The sequence below is a fragment of the Eleutherodactylus coqui genome, chromosome 6, assembly GCF_035609145.1.
Source record: "Eleutherodactylus coqui strain aEleCoq1 chromosome 6, aEleCoq1.hap1, whole genome shotgun sequence".
NCBI lineage: Eukaryota > Metazoa > Chordata > Amphibia > Anura > Eleutherodactylidae > Eleutherodactylus > Eleutherodactylus coqui.
The window spans coordinates 10,528,177-10,544,677 of NC_089842.1; the positions used below are offsets into that span (position 1 = coordinate 10,528,177).

General features: G+C 43.8%; 1 protein-coding gene across 1 annotated transcript; it reads left to right on the top strand.

The window, feature by feature from the left end:
• Positions 1-287: 287 nt before the first annotated feature.
• LOC136571979 (serine/threonine-protein kinase SBK1-like) lies at positions 288-16,213 on the top strand. Its single transcript, XM_066572602.1, has 3 exons — positions 288-447; positions 5,564-5,766; positions 15,644-16,213. Exons 1-3 carry the CDS (start codon positions 291-293, stop codon positions 16,211-16,213), a joined length of 930 nt encoding a protein of 309 aa, XP_066428699.1. The 5' UTR covers positions 288-290.
• The last annotated feature ends 288 nt before the right edge of the window (positions 16,214-16,501 follow it).

Genomic DNA, 16,501 nt, shown 5'->3' on the forward strand with positions numbered 1-16,501 from the left:
AATAACAGGAAGTGAGGAGTCAAAAGGAATGGGGGACAGAAAGGATATAAAGGAGGACGTCTACTTCTGCTGTATCCACTTCTGGTTTTGACTCCAAAAACTGCAGTAACATTTTTCCAAAAAGCAGCGTGGGCAAAAAAAAAAAAACTAAGAAGGCCAGCTTTGAATTAGAAATGCATCAAAGTTATAAAACTTCATTACTAGTCACTAAAAATCTAAATATTTTTTTAACAGACAAAACCAAAGCGTCCATCCAGAAGACTGAAGCCCAGGATCAGGCCATAGATGAGATGGAAGATAATGAAAATGAGGAGATCCTGAGAGGAATGATGAGCTGGACCTCCAGCAGGATGCCACTCATAAAGCTGAAGGACCAGTACAGTATAATGCGGAGGCTGGGCTGCGGGACCTACGGATCCGTCCTACTAGCAGAACATAAACTGCAAGGTAGGAGATGTAGAAGCAAATCAGCCCATTAGTAACGGCACAAAATGTTCGTTCGCCTCGTTGTTGGTGTCGGAAGAAAATACAAAACGGAGATAAATATTATCTGTTATATAAGCAATAAAAAAGAAAGGTCCGCACATCCAACAAGTGAATAAATATAAAGGGGGAAATAAACTACGGCTGCAGAGAATACAGCAAACACGCTTCAGCGCTCACACATCTAGTATCTGCAGAAAACTGCATCACTGCTATTGATACTTATCGCATGACAAATGGAAGGTTGTTAGGGCGCGATGTGATCAGATTATGAGGGCCCATCTGCTGCGTCCTGCAAACCTCTGCTATATAATCTATTATCTAGTATGTAAGTGCTGTTTTATGCAGTTTGTAGCCTCTAAGTAACCCAATGTAAATTACTAAAAATGTTAGTAGGGTCAGTATGTATTAACCCATTTAGGACCAGCCACAGTAAAATTACGGTGGTGCTCTAAGTCTCCTGCCTCTGCAATCAGTCAGAGGCAGGAACGGGTTATCAGCTGTTAGTGACAGCTGATAATCCGGAGCAGAAGGCAGGAGGGGTTTTTAACCCTTCCTGCCTTCTGCTTCCCTGATATACAGTGTTCAATGAGCACTGTATGGGCAAAGTGAAAGTAAGATGTACGGGAGCCTCGGGGGGGGGGGGGGGGGGTGTCATGTGACCTCCTGGGATTCCCAGCTATGCAGAGCTGAAGGGTCTGACTAGACCCTGGCAGCTCTGCAGGTGACTAATGTCACCACAAGGGTTGTTTTCCCCTGTAACTAGGGCTCCTATGGATGCCCTAGCTACAGTGGGAAAGTGTCAAATAAAGAAAAGAAAAAAAAAAGTGAGTGTCCCCCAGAGGTCTTATATGACGTCATGGGGGACACAGATAGTAAAAAACACAATAACATACATGAGTAAAACAAAACAACAGAATAAAACAACAATACATACATAAGAAAGAAAATAACACAAAGCAGACGCCAACAAAAACCGTCGCCGTATGCGCCCTGTAAACCAAAACCATACATACTATATATCAAAACGTCCGAAACAAATAGAGGAACCCAGTTACACACTTTATTTTAGTGTAAATATAAAAATAATTGTAAAAAAAATTATAAATGTTAAAAAAACGATTTTTTTTTAGCTTTTCCCCCCCAATAAAACTAAAAAACAGAAAAAAAAGTCAGTGAAAAAGATATTAAAAAATCGTCCTATATGACACGGGAAAAAAACGCAGCAAAAATTATTTTGGTAGCTAAAGGAAAAAAAATAGAGCAGTAAAACCGCCACATGGGTAAAATCCTTAAAAAGTGTCTGGTCCTTAAAGGGGTTGTCCCGCGCCAAAACGGGTTTTTTTTTTTTTTCAATAGCCCCCCGTTCGGGGGAAGAAAAAGTAAGTAAACCATTTTTCTGCATTGATTACCAATTATATTTGGTGTCAGTGATATCTAAGTCACAATTATAGACAAGCACAATGTAACTAATATCACACAGTTTTACTGTTTATGTCTTTTATTAGGTCAGAATTGCTATCTTTTTACCTTAGGGAGAGCACCCAGAAGGTGAGTGAGTGAGGAGCCTTAAAAGGCCATTCATGCTCCTCTGGGTAATATGCAAATAAGGGAGATGGAACAATACCTCCGCAGTGCCACCTATTAGAGGGCAGCATTTTTGCAAATCACTGTTAGACTCTTTATACAAGGCTTGTAACAATAACTAGGAATTGAAAGCCAAACCAGAACCCATACACAGACAGCTGTTTCAGGGTATTTGCCCATCATCCGTGTGTAGGAGATTTCTGGCTTTGCTAGAGAGAGGCCTGGGACGGGGGTCAGAAATGCTATCTTTTCTTCTTAGGGAGAGCAGAAAGCTACTGCACACTGATGAGAGGCAAACACCCTGAAACAGCTGTCTGTGTATGGATTTTGGCTTTCAATTCCAAGTCATTGTTACAAGGCTTGTATAAAGAGTCTAACATTGATTTGAAGGAATTCTGCCTTCCAATACGTGGCACTGCGGAAGTATTGTTCCATCTTCCTTATTTGTCTTTTACTGAGCGCATTGCGTAATTCTCAATTTTGCATAATTAATTCTCATAGTGACTTCTCCAAGAGCTAATAGGCAAAAAGTGTTCCAGTTGAAGAGATGAAATTGGCAGTGCAGTAGGGATAAGCGAGTATACTCGCTAAAGGCAATTGCTCGAGCGAGCATTGCCTTTAGCGAGTACCTGCCCGCTCGAGACTGAAGGTTCGGGTGCCGGAGCGGGGGTGTGGTGAGTAGCGGCAGTCAGCTGGAGGGAGCGGGGGGGGGGGGGGGGGAGGAGAGAGGGAGAGAGAGATCTCCCCTCCGTTCCGCCCCGCTCTCCCCCGCAGCTCCCTGCCCACCGCCGGCACCCGAACCTTCAGTCTCGAGTGGGCAGGTACTCGCTAAAGGCAATGCTCGCTCGAGCAATTGCCTTTAGCGGGTATACTCGCTCATCTCTACAGTGCAGGTATCACAGAAGCTTTGCTTATTAAATGCAAATGCTATGTTTGGAGGGGAAAAAACACCCCACACCAACACCAAAAAACTCAACTAACTGAAGTTTGGTAGAACGGGCATCATGGTTTGGGTCTATGGTGGAGGGGACATCCAGGTTTGGGGCTGCTTTGCTACTCAGGGCCTGGCTGCCTTGTGATCATTAAGGAAACAATGAATTCTAATGTGGATCAGAATATCTTTAGGAGAGAGTAAGGGCAGCCATCCATGACCTCAAGCTGAAGAGACATTGGGTGATGCCACTAGACAATGTCACAAAGCACACAAGTAAATCAACTAAAGAATGGTTAAATAAAAAAAAAATTCTGTTTAGCATGGCCATGTCAAAGTAGAGATCATCCCCTATGGAGATGCCATGACATGATCTAAAGAGGGTTGTGCACACAAGGCATCCTAGAAATATTGCTCAAATGAAACACATTTGCAGAGAGGAAGAGTTAAAAATCCCATGTCAACGTCGTGTAGGTAAATATTATGTACAGCTACAGGAAACATTTGGTGGAGGTGATTACCGATAAAGGGAGGAGCTACAGGTTATAATATTCAGGTGTTCATTTTTTTCTGCCTGCCCTGTGGATGTTTACTCACGACGCTAATAGAAGATATGATTTGCTGGTTTAATGAGTAATCAATGCAGAAATCCAGCGAATTCCAAAGGGTTCACTTAATTTTTCTTGCAACTGTGTTTATATTTTCAGTCTATATTGTTTTAGGAAGAGACCGTTACACAGTGACAGAGTTGTTAAAGGGAGCCTGCCTAAAACACCATAAAGTAACGTATGGCTCTCTTAGTGACAGGGAACCAGGTGAGGTATTTTTATATTTACCTGCTCCCTGGTTCCTGCAGTGTCCCCTTCTGAAGTCTGCATATCATCCGAAAACCCGACTCTTTTCAGAATCCCATGCAAGTCTATGGGAGAGCGTAAGCACAGGACTCTGAAAAGAGCTGGATTTTCCGCTGGCACATGGACTTCAGCGGTGGGTACTATAAACTAACCATAAGTTAGTTTACAGTACTTTAGACAGGTGACAGGTTCCCTGAAAGCTTAAAAAAACATATAATTCCTCCTAATTTAACCTAATTTTCTGTTTGGGCACAATTTTTATTTTTTTAAAGCATTTTTAACCCCTTCCCGCTCCAGGACATACATTTACGTCCTGGAGCGTCGGGGTATGTATGAAGAGAGGTCGCGGGGCTGCAGCTGACACCCGCGGGCAATCCTGACAGCGGCATTTAAATCCCCCGAACGATGTTCAGGGGTCCCGTACGGCCCCCCTAGTGGTGAGATCAGGGGAGCCGTGCAGGCGTCATGTCAGCCGGGGGCCTTCTGAAAGGCCCCAGGGCTGCCTTAGGAGACTGCCTATCAATCTGTCCCTGTGGGGTGGCTTGATAGACTGCCTGTCAAAAAGCAGTATGACGTAATGCTATATCATTATGTCATACTGCAGGAGTGATCAAAGCATCGCATGTTGTAGTCCCCCAGGGAAGCTTGAAAAAAAGTGTAAGTGAGATCAATAAAGTTTTATTAATTGTAAAAAAAAAAAAGTAATAAACGTTTAAATCACCCCCCTTTTTCCAAAATCTAAATAATAAAAAAAAAATACATATTTGGCATCGCCGCATCCATAAAAGTCCGAACTATCAAAGTAGTGCATTATTTACACCGCCCGGTGAACGTCGTCCAAAAAAAAAAAATAAAGAATGCCAGAAATACACTTTTTCAGCTACCCCATCTCCCAGAAAAATGCAATTAAAAGCGATCAAAAAGTTGTATATATTCTGAATTGGTACTAACGGAAACTACAGGACATTCCGCAAAAAATGAGCCCTCGCTCAACTACGTTGACGGAAAAATAAAAAAGTTATTGCGCGCAGAAGATGGCGGCAGAAAATAACTTTAAAAAATGTAATGCCTTTGAAAAAAAAAAAGAGTAGTAAAGTAAACAAAAAACTATACAAGTTTGGTATCGTAGTAATCGTACCGACGCATAGAATAAAGTTATCATGTCGCTTTTGTTGCAGTTTGTGCGCCGAAGAAACAAGACGCACTGAAAGATAGCGGAATGTCGTTTTATTTTTTTCATTTTACTCCACTTAGAATTTTTTTTAAAGTTTTTCAGTACATTAATTAGTACTATCGAAAACTACAACTCGTCCCACAAAAAACAAGCCCTCATGCAGCGACATCGATGGATAAATAAAAGAGTTATGACTTTTTTTAAAGGGGGGGAGGTTTTATTTGTAAAAATTGCCTTGAAGTGTAAAATGTGTTAAATGTTCCCCCTACTTAAAACAGCTTCACAGCCACTCTGTACTTCCTGGTTGCTGATGACCAAGACATGTGACTGCTGCAGCCAATCACTGGCAACAACAGTGACATTCTATAGCCTGTGATTGGCTGCAGCAGTCACATGTTTTGGTCATCAGCAACCAGGAAGTACAGAGGGGCTGTGAAGCAATTTTAAGTAGTGGGAAAACCTCTTTAATGCCACTTTGCCTATTTTTTGGCACCAGTGAAGTCATTTATTTTACATTTGTCTCTTTTTTTCCAGGTAATATTATGGCATTAAAACTAATGAAGAAAAAATCGACAAGGAAGGAGAATTTCCTGATGGAGTACTGCGTGTCGTTGTGCCTGGGGTCTCACCCTAATGTTATTAAAACTTTACCGGTGGCCTTCGAAACCAGTAGATACTTTGCATTCGCTATGGAGCTGGCAACGTCTGGCGATCTGCACTCCATCATCGTGCCTCAAGTAAGTTTCTGCACAGAAAAGGCAAAATCACAATTGTCCTCAAAATGAAAGCGTCCTGGAGCCGCATGTAACAGAGAACGCGGTCCTGAGATACCGTGCTGGACGTCTGGCTGAGGGTGGCTTCACACGAGCGTGTTTTTGTGCGTACATTGGTGCGTACATAAGTGCGCACCCATGTACGAGCAAAAAAAAGCGTGAATGATGATCTGTGCATTGCCTTCAATGGAGCCATGGCTGCTGTCGGCGGCTCGATTGAAGGCAATGGTCTGCTGGCACCCCTGAATTGCTTTTCAGGGAAGAGCTTTACATATAAGCTCTTTCCTGAAAAACAAGAGTATAAAAAAATTTTTTTTAAATACTTACCTCTCCGCCACTGCCATGTCTCCACGGAGATGAAGAACACACATCTGCCGCATGCGGCAGATGTTTCCTTCATCCCCTCTAGGTAAAATAATTCCCTGCTGCACCTGCCACATATGTGACAGATGCAGCAAAGGAATTCTTCATCCCTGCGGGGAATAAAGAATTCCCTTCCACAGCTGTAACAGATGACAGCTGCAGTAAGGGATCCAGCTGCCGACATCCTGTAATTATTCTTCAGGAAAGGGCTTTAAATATAAGCCCTTTCCTGAAAAACAGCAAAAAATGGTGATAGAAATAAAAAAAAATCTATATTCCCCTTTCTTCAGCTGCTGGGGCTCAGCTGCGTCCAGCCTCTTCTCCTGCACTGCTGTGAGAAGTATTTAGCAAGCAGGGATTTTAAATCTCTGCCTGCTGAATGGGCTGCCTCTGATTGGCTGAACACTGTGACCAATCAGAGGCAGCTCTCAGCTATTGAATGACAGCTGAGAGCTACCTCTGATTGGTCCCAGCCAATCAGAGAGAGTACTCACCGATTCATGAATTCATTAGCGCAGAACTCATGAATGGATGAGTGCTGCCTCTGATTGGCTGAACGTAGGGACCAATCAGAGGCAGATCTCAGCTGTCATTTAATAGCTGAGAGCTGCCTCTGATTGGTCCCAGCACTCAGCTAATGAATGGATAAGTGCTGCCTCTGCAGCTCCATTAAAGACAATGCGTGCATTCCCTATGGTGCATGCATGTCCTATCTTTACAGGCACGCACCTGTAAAGCACGGACATATGAACACACCATAGGGAATGCATTGTTTCTAATAGAAGCGTTTTTTTGTGTGCGCGTATGCACGCACCAAAACACGCTCGTGTGAAGCCACCCTGGATGAGGATTCTTTCCAAAAAACAATGTATCCGTATGAAAGGAGATAGCAAAGATTTATGGATCTTCTGTCAGAGCTTCCAACATCTTACAAGGGGTTTCCCACTATAAAAAAATGTAACAGATGGGCATAAAATAATAAAAAGAGACTGCACTTACCTTCCTTCAGATGAGAGGTTCCAGCAGCTCCGGTACGGCATTAACACCCACATGCTGGGCACCATGTTGCAGCCCTGATTGGCTGCTTGGGTCACCTGACTTCTGCCAGAGACGCTCAACTGTTTCTTAGGGGGGTGGCGGGTGAAAACATGTGGATTCTGTCTCTTTTTTTATTCTATGCCATGTCCAGCCATTAATTTTTTTCATAGTGAGAAAACCTCTTTAACCCCTTATTGCCTTATGATGTACAGTTATGTCATGGAATTTTGGGGTTTGTATGAGGCGGTATCGGAAGTCAATCACGCGCTATACAATGTGGGTGTCGGCTCTTTGACAGCTGGCACCCGCCCACAACAGCTGCGATCATTGTCATCAATTCTGACAATGGTATTTAAATGCTCCGATCAGACTATGGGGGCGCAGAAGGGCCCGTTCAGCTTCCATGGCAGCCGGGGCCTTCTAAAAGCTCCCAGGACTGCCATTGTAGATCAGATTGCGGTATAATCTAATACTGTGGTATTACATTATACTACAAGAGTGATCAAACGATCGCAAGTTCAAGTTCCTTAATGGGGACTGCAAAGAATGTTTTAAATAAGTTAAAAAAAATTCTATTAATTATTTAAAAAATAAAAACACAACTGTATCGCTGCATTCATAAAAGTCCGATCTATCAATATAAGGGCTTATTCAGACGACCGTATATCGGCTGGGTTTTCACACCCAGCCGATATATGGCATCTCTCTCTGCAGGGGGAGGAGGCTGGAAGAGCCGGGAGCAGTGCTCTGAGCTCCCGCCCCCTCTCTGCCTCCTCTGGACCCTCTCTCAGCCTTTCTGCACTATTTGCAATGAGAGGAGGCAGAACAGGGCGGGGCTAAGTTCTGGGAATTAGCTCCACCCCTGTACCACCTCTCCTCATTGAAAATAGTGCAGAGGGGTGGAGAGGGGGTGGAGGGAAGGCAGAGAGGGGGCGGGAGCTCAGAGCACTGCTCCCGTCTCTTCCAGCCTCCTCCCCCTGCAGAGAGAGATGCCATAGATCGGCTGGGCGTGAAAACCCAGCCGATATACGGTCGTCTGAATGCACCCTCACACATTATTTGTCCCACACAGAAATAAAAAATAAAATCTTGTTATTTGTATAGCCCCAACTTATTCCGCAGCGCTTTCAGGTAATTTATTTATTAATTACCCCCCCCACCACCACCACCACCACCAAGCTGGGTACTCATTTTACCGACTTCGAAAGGATGAAAGGCTGAATCAACCTTGAGCCGGCTACCTGAACCATGCGGGCATTGAACACAGTGAAGGCTGTCAAAAAAATATATATACAACCTCAGAATTTTTTGGCCACCTCGTCTGCAAGAAAAAAATTTTTAAGAAGCGATCAAAAAGTACGTACCGATAGAAACTGCAGGACATCCCGCATAAAACTATGCTAACAAAAAAGTAAAAAAGTTAGGGCGGTCAGAAGATGGTGGCAAAAAATAATTTAATTTTTTTTAAAAGATATTTTATTTTACAAGAGTCATACAGCAAAAAAAAACTCTAAATTTGCTATTGTCGTAATCGTACTGACACACAAAAGTTATCATGTCATTTTTTCCACAGTTTGTATGTTGTAGAAGCAAGACCCCACCCTAAAAGAAAATGTCAGGATCGCGATTTTTTTTTAATTTCACTCCACATAGAAATTTTTAAAAGTTTTTCAGTAAACTATATGGTATATTAAATGGTACCACTAAAAAATACAACTCATGTCACAAAAATACAAGCCCTCATAGCTATGTAAACAGGAAAATAAAAAACTTTTTTTCCACTAGCTGTACCTCCCGGCCTCCTGGCTTCATTTCCAAGCTGGTATGGAAACATCATTCATTACAGACTTCTGTATGGCCCATGGGTTATTTATACATAGTTAGAGAGGCCGCTTTGACTTGTCTCCCCAAAACTACATGAGCCAATCCTGGATAGCATTTGTGGATGTTGTAGTCCACCCATTGCGTGTACTGCTTTGGTTTTCGGGCTCTGAATCTGCTCCTCGTCTATTACAATAAAAGTACATCGGCCCCTAAAACTGTCTTACTGAAAAAGATCTCATCACTCAACATAGGGAATAGAGGAACAGTCAATCCAAGGAATGACTCCACTTGTTCGCCCACAGAAACTGCTTCCAAGAGGCATCCAGATGATGGGCGTTCTTGTAGTCACACCACCAGAGATGGAATCCAAGGATTCAGTCTGTCAGAAGTTCTGGTACTAAATGAAGAATCACACATAGTGCAATACTGCCTGAAGTAAATTTCATATCAGCTCAATGCTCATACTCCCAATATCTAAAAATTACACATATTGAATAAAAACAGCCGGCAAAAGCCACACCACATGGACTGCCGATCCAAGGTTTCCCTAACAAGCTTCTTCTGAGGCCCGCGGAATAACGCCTAAAATTGAGGCCAAAAAAGTTCCACTTTGGTTCCATCAGACCAGAGAATCTTGTTTCTCAGAGTCTGAGGTCCTTTAGATGCTTTTTGGTAACTCCGTGTGGCTTTCATGTGTCTTACTGAGGGGGCTTCTTTCTGTCCGCTCTGCCATAAAGCCCAGATTGGTGGAGGCTGCAGTGATGGTTGACCTTCAGGAAGTTTCTCCCATCTGCACACAGGTTCTTTGTAGCTCATCCAGAGTGACCGTTGGGTTCTTGGTCACCTCTTTTACCAAGGTCCTTCTCCCCCGATGACTTAATTTGGTGAGTCAACCAGCTCTAGGAAGAGTCCTGGTTGCTGTTCTTCCATGTAAGAATCATGGAGGTTGCTGGGCTCTTGGGAAGTTTCAGGGCAGCAGAAATGTTTTTGTATCCTTCGCCAGATCTGTGCCTCCACACAATCCTGTCTCTGAGCTCTATAGGCAGTTCTTTCCTCCTCATGGTTTGCTTTTGGCTCTGATATGCACTGCGAGCTCTGAGACCTTATATAGACTGGAGGGTCTTTTATCAACTGAAAGATCCACAGATGAAGCTGATCGAGGTGTAGAAACATCTCAAAGGTGATCAAGAGAAATGAGAGCCCCAGAGCTAAATTTCATGTGTCATACCAAATGGTGTGAATACTAATGTTCGTGCAAAGTGGTAGTTTTTCATTTTTTTTTTTACATTTACAGATTTCTAACATTCTGTTGTCACTTTGTCATTATGGGGTACTGAATGCAGAATGATAGGGAAAAACTAGATTTTTTTTAATGTGCACAACATAGCAAAATGCTAAAAAGTGAAAGGGTCAGACTTTCTAGATCCACTGTAATTGGTTATTTTTATAGAGGTAAAGCTGTGTTTTTATCATGTATATGGCCGCGCCGTCTCATTCATCTCATGAACTTATTAGCTTTGGCAGCAGCTACCTGGCACTGAGCTGCTACAGTTCAGTTTACTATCCACTAAGATCCCCAAGTCGTCTTCCATAACACCTTTATCCAGTGTTTCACCATTTAGCATGTAATAAAGACTTTTGTTTTCCTGTCCTAAGTGCACGACCTTACATTCAATGAAGTGCTAAGCTTCGCTTGCGACTTCTCTTTCCAAGTCTCCAAATCCATCTGTAATAAAAACCTCTGTGTTAATTACACAGTTTAGTGTCATCTGCAAATATGGAGATTTTACTCTGTAACCCTCAACAAGGTCATTGATAAATCCTTCCAAACTAAGATGATCGAATGCTGTTATATGTATCATATATGTCTGATGGGACTGCATGAAATATACAGATGTAACAGATATTAAAGGGGTTGTCCCGCGCCGAAACGGGTTTTTTTTTTTTTCAACCCCCCCCCCCCCCCGTTCGGCGCGAGACAACCCCGATGCAGGGGTTAAAAAAGAACACCGGAGAGTGCTTACCTGAATCCCCGCGCTCCGGTGACTTCTTACTTACCTGCTGAAGATGGCCGCCGGGATCTTCACCCTCGGTGGACCGCAGGGCTTCTGTGCGGTCCATTGCCGATTCCAGCCTCCTGATTGGCTGGAATCGGCACGTGACGGGGCGGAGCTACACGGATCCGGCATCCAGCATGAGTGGCTCCATTGAGGAAAGAAGAAGACCCGGACTGCGCAAGCGCGGCTAATTTGGCCATTAGACGGCGAAAATTAGTCGGCTCCATGGAAACGAGGACGCTAGCAACGGAGCAGGTAAGTGAAAAACTTCTTATAACTTCTGTATGGCTCATAATTAATGCACAATGTACATTACAAAGTGCATTAATATGGCCATACAGAAGTGTATAGACCCACTTGCTGCCGCGGGACAACCCCTTTAACCCCTTGAAGGGGTATTCTCATCTCAGGAATCATTTTTCAATGTGTTTGAAATTGCAAAATAATGCCCTCACCCATAAGTAGTTCATTTCCCAAATGCTCCATTCTCCAGATATTACAGATATTGATTCCTTTGCCCTCTTGTTGTTTACTGCTCATTGCCAGAGAAACAGACTACATCTTCTATGGGAAGAGACAGCAGAGTACAATAAGGGAAGATGGCCGGGTCGAAAGCTCATGCACTTGCACTCTGGAGATCCTGGCCACCAGATTTAGATGAAAAAAGTGCGCAAGCGCCAGCCTCCTTTACTGTTTCATTCCATAGAAGAGCTGGTCAGTTTTCCTGGGAACAAGCAATAAACAACCAGCCGGCAGAGGAATCAATATCTGCAATATCTGGAGAACAGAGCATTTTGAAAATAAACATCTTATGGGTGAGTGCATTGTTTTGCAATTTCGAACACATTGAAATTGGATTTCTGAGATGGCAATATCCCCTTAAGGATGTGGCCTGGATTGATACTTAAGGCCATGATAACTTTTGGGGATTTTCATCTCCTCTTTTTAAAAGCCATAGGCTGGGTTCACACTTGGCGTATTCCCGTCGGAAATCCCGCGGTTTGGCCACAGCCGAAACCGCGAGATTTCCGACGGGAGAACCGCCGCGGGTTTTGAAGCGGCCCGGCTGCTCGCTTTTCCGCCGCGGTCAGCGCTCACATACAGGAGAGCGTGGCCGCGGCGGAAAGAAAAAAAGAATGAGCATGCTGCATATTTTGAAGCGGCGGCCGCAGCCGCGGTTTCAGCCCGATTTACCGCAGCGGATTAGCCGCCCCGTGTGGACGAGATTTCTGAGAAATCTCGTCCACATGGCTGGCTAATCCCGAGATTAGCGGCCGCGGGCAGATTTGCCGCGGCAAATTTCCGCGGCAAATCCGCCCTGTGTGAACCCAGCCTAAAGGGGACATTTGTCAGAGTTCAAACCCACCTTGCACTCCAGTCGGAAGCTCTCTCCACTAGGCCATCCAGGATTTGGACAGTTCCTTTGCTGAAGCCTAGCCTTGTTCTCGATTCCTCCTGATTTAGTTCCTGCCTCTCTGTCCTGGCCCTGTCCTACCACTAATTGGGACTCTCTATAAAAGCCTGGCACTGCCACTCCCTCTTTGTGATTTTACTGTTTTACATCACTGTTTAGTCAAGCTTCACATTACCTGCTCCTCCACTATTTCTGCAAGACTACCCGATAATGACTCCTGGCTTCCATCTGACTATGCTTTCTGCCTCACCCATTGTACTGCAACTGTGACTACCCAATAATGACTCATTCCATCTAACTACGCTTCCACCTCAACCATTATACTGCAACTGTGACAACCTGCTGACGACCTCCAGCTTCCTAAAGACTACTCTCCAGTCCCGCGCAGCTACTATACCCATGGCTTCTATCTAGCGCTGGTAAGACGTTACAGCATTATTTTCTAACACGATGAAGCTGAGAGCAATATCCATGGCCCTGTGCCACTTCTAGCACCTCCTGTCAAACAGGGCTGTGAGAATCCAGTCAGACAACTCCACCACGGTGACTTACATAAATCGGCAAGGAGATACATGGTCTCCGGCCCTACCAAGAGAAGTGGCAAGGGTTGTTAATTAGGCAGAGGCATACTTGGAGGATCTATTATTTGTGGAGAGGTGAACATATGGGTTCACCTAAGCCGGTTTCAACCGATTCCAGGTGAATCGGCCTTACAGTCAGAAGTGTTCAAACAGCTAATGGGCAGATGTGGTCTGCTCAAAATCAACCTTATGGCAACAAGGGCCAACACCAAGTTTAAGTTATTTTGCTCTCTCCATCGCCAAGACAAATCCATGGCCCTGCACCTCCTGTCAAGCAGGGCTGTGAGAATCCAGTCAGACAACTCCACCATAGTGGCTTACATAAATCGGCAAGGAGATACATGGTCTCCGGCCCTTCCAAGAGAAGTGGCAAGGGTTGTTAATTAGGCAGAGGCATACTTGGAGGATCTATTATTTGGAGAGAGCTGAACATATGGGTTCACCTAAGCCAGTTTCAACCGATTCCAGGTGAATCGGCCTTACAGCCAGAAGTGTTCAAACAGCTAATGGGCAGATGTGGTCTGCTCAAAATCAACCTTATGGCAACAAGGGTCAACACCAAGTTTAAGTTATTTTGCTCTCTCCATCGCCAAGACAAATCGCATGTCCTACATACCTTTTCCATTATGTGGAACTTACTGCTGGCAAATGGTCTCAAGAATCTTGGCAAAGGTAAGGTAACACCAAGCCTCAGTGATTGCCATAATACCATTTTGCAGAAGACCAAGAAGAGCGTGGTTTCCCATGCTCCTGAAGATGATCTATTGAAGACTTCTGCTTAGACCAGACTTGGTGTTCCAGAACAGCCAGCTGTCTGAGGACCTAAAGGTATTCCGCCTGATGGCATGGAAATTGACAGGCCCCTATTAGTAAACATAGGCCTATCAGATTCCGTAGTTCCTACCTTGATGGCTGCCAGAGGTGTGCCAACGAATAAGGCCTACACTCATATAGTGTCTACCTTTAAAAATTGGTGTGAGCAAAGAAGGATTTCAGCAGAACAATCAATGGCAAACGTGTTACAATTCTTACAGGAAGCATGTAAAAAAGGGCTTAGCCCGCATATCATTAGAGTTCAAGTCTTGGTTCTATCAGCTTTCTTTAGAATGTTTCTTGCTAAGGATCCCTCGGTTAAGAGGTTTCTGGTGGCCATGCAGACGCTTCATCCATCTACAGCCAATCCTTTTCCAAAATGGGACTTGCCATTGGTACTAAGACAAACTGTGCGAACCACTCTTTGAGCCATTGCAGGAAGAAGAGTTAGCTTTTCTTATGGAAAAGATCATATTTTTATTAGCAATTGCATTGGCCAAGGCGGTGAGTCAATTGCAAGCACTAGCTGCAAAAGAACCAAGACAAGATGCTACTCAAAACTCTACCCTCATTTAAGCCCAAGTGTTCTTCCTATACCAACATTAACCAGGAGATGGTTCTGCCCACCTTCTGTGCCGAACAGTTCTCAGAGAAGGAAAGGTGTCTACAGAAACTGGATGTAAACAGATGTCTAAGAATCTACCTGGCCCGGATAGAAAGCTTCCGGAGGACAGGTCATCTTTTTGTGTTCACTATTGGCCCAAAGAAGGGGGATAAGACCTCAAAACCAACCATAGCTGGATAGTTGAAGGAGGCTATCAGTTCTTGTTATAGGAGGGAAGTTATACCTACTTCTGAGGGCACTTAGGCTCATTCTACTAGAACCACAGCCTCATTGGCCAAAACAGGCTCAAATTCCAACTGAGAACATCTGCAGGGCGCCATCGTGGAGCACTTATAATACTCAAGGACCCTTAGAGTACCACGTGGCACCTTATCCTAACGGGTGGGATCCCAGGGATATCTATTGGATTACTCGTTGGCTGTGGACTATCTATCCTAATCCTCTTATGTCTATTGTCTTTACTCCCATTCTTGTTCTTCTTTAGCCTGCTAATATTTCTCGATGCTATATTATTATATGATGGTATCCCCTGTGCTTGTATAACATTATCCTACATTTTACTCTCTACTTGTTTTCTTTTATCTTTTTTTTGTGATGTTTGCAAACATTTACTTTTTTTTCAATACAGCTGAACAAAAAAAAGTGATAAGTGCAAAAAAAGGTACCAATAGCTTCCAGGGGGCATCACGCAAAAACCAAGGACGCTATCATTTAATTTTTGCCTCAATGTGCACACCATAAAAACAAAACTCCTCCCTCCCCACAACCCCCCCCCCCCCACCAAAAAAAAGGCACAATTGCGGGGGGTGGGGGTGGGGGATTAGTTAGTTCATTCCACTTAGGACTTTTGAAAAGTTTTTCAGTATGTTATATACATTACATAGTACCATTGAAAAATATAACAAACCCTCCGGCAGGTTGGTCAACAAAAAAATTAAAATAAAGCTATGATGCCTTGAAACTGGGGAGGAGAAAACAACTGAAAGAAATGTCTGCGCCTCCAAGGGTTTGTATTGTGTCATGCATTGAATAAATAATCAGAACGTTTGACTTGATCTCTTCTATAACCGGTTGACTGTTTTTCACCAACTTCCATATGTCTCACTATGTTTTTTGTCTTTTTTAGGTTGGCATACCTGAGATAATGGTAAAGCGGTGCGCCATGCAGTTGGCCGAAGCTCTGGACTTTATGCACAGCAAAGCGCTTGTTCACAGAGACGTCAAACTGGATAACGTTCTGCTCTTCGACGAAGACTGCCATTATATCAAACTTGCTGATTTTGGATTAACGAGGCTTGAAGGTTTCAACATATCTCCTCTGAGAGGAACCGTTCCTTATTCGCCTCCTGAACTATGTACCTTAGAAGAAAACGACACCCTTGAACTTGACTCCAGCCTTGACGTTTGGTCATTTGGTGTTCTTTTGTTTTGCATCTCCACTGGATACTTCCCTTGGGATACGGCGCTGTGTAAAGACAAGCTATACGAACAGTTCGTCCTGTGGCAAACCACGGGAAATTACCAGAAAATCCCTTCTCCGTGGAGGCAGTTTACATGGCGTGCGCTGGACATGTTTCAGAAGCTGCTAGCGGTAAACGCAATGAAACGATGTCCTGCTATTGAAGTCCAAAAATATCTAAGTGACCCATGGAAAATGAACAGCGTGAACGATAACAGCAACTTACAAGATAACTGAGATGATACGGAACATTGTGCTGATAGCGTGAACTTTCTGAAAAGTTCAGCAGTAGGCCAATAAGTTCTTCTGCTCTCGGAGTAAAATGCCCCAGTAACATAATGAAGCTTGTTAGGGTGACTATCTGGATGACTGGACACTGAAGCTGGCATCTTAAACTACTTCTAATACCATGATTAACTTTCAAACCAGACTTTACTTGCCAAAATACTTTAGAAAAGCAATGCTTAGGCTGGGGCTTTACAGCAACACTTGGTTCAATCACGCTAGTTCAGTACAATCATAGCA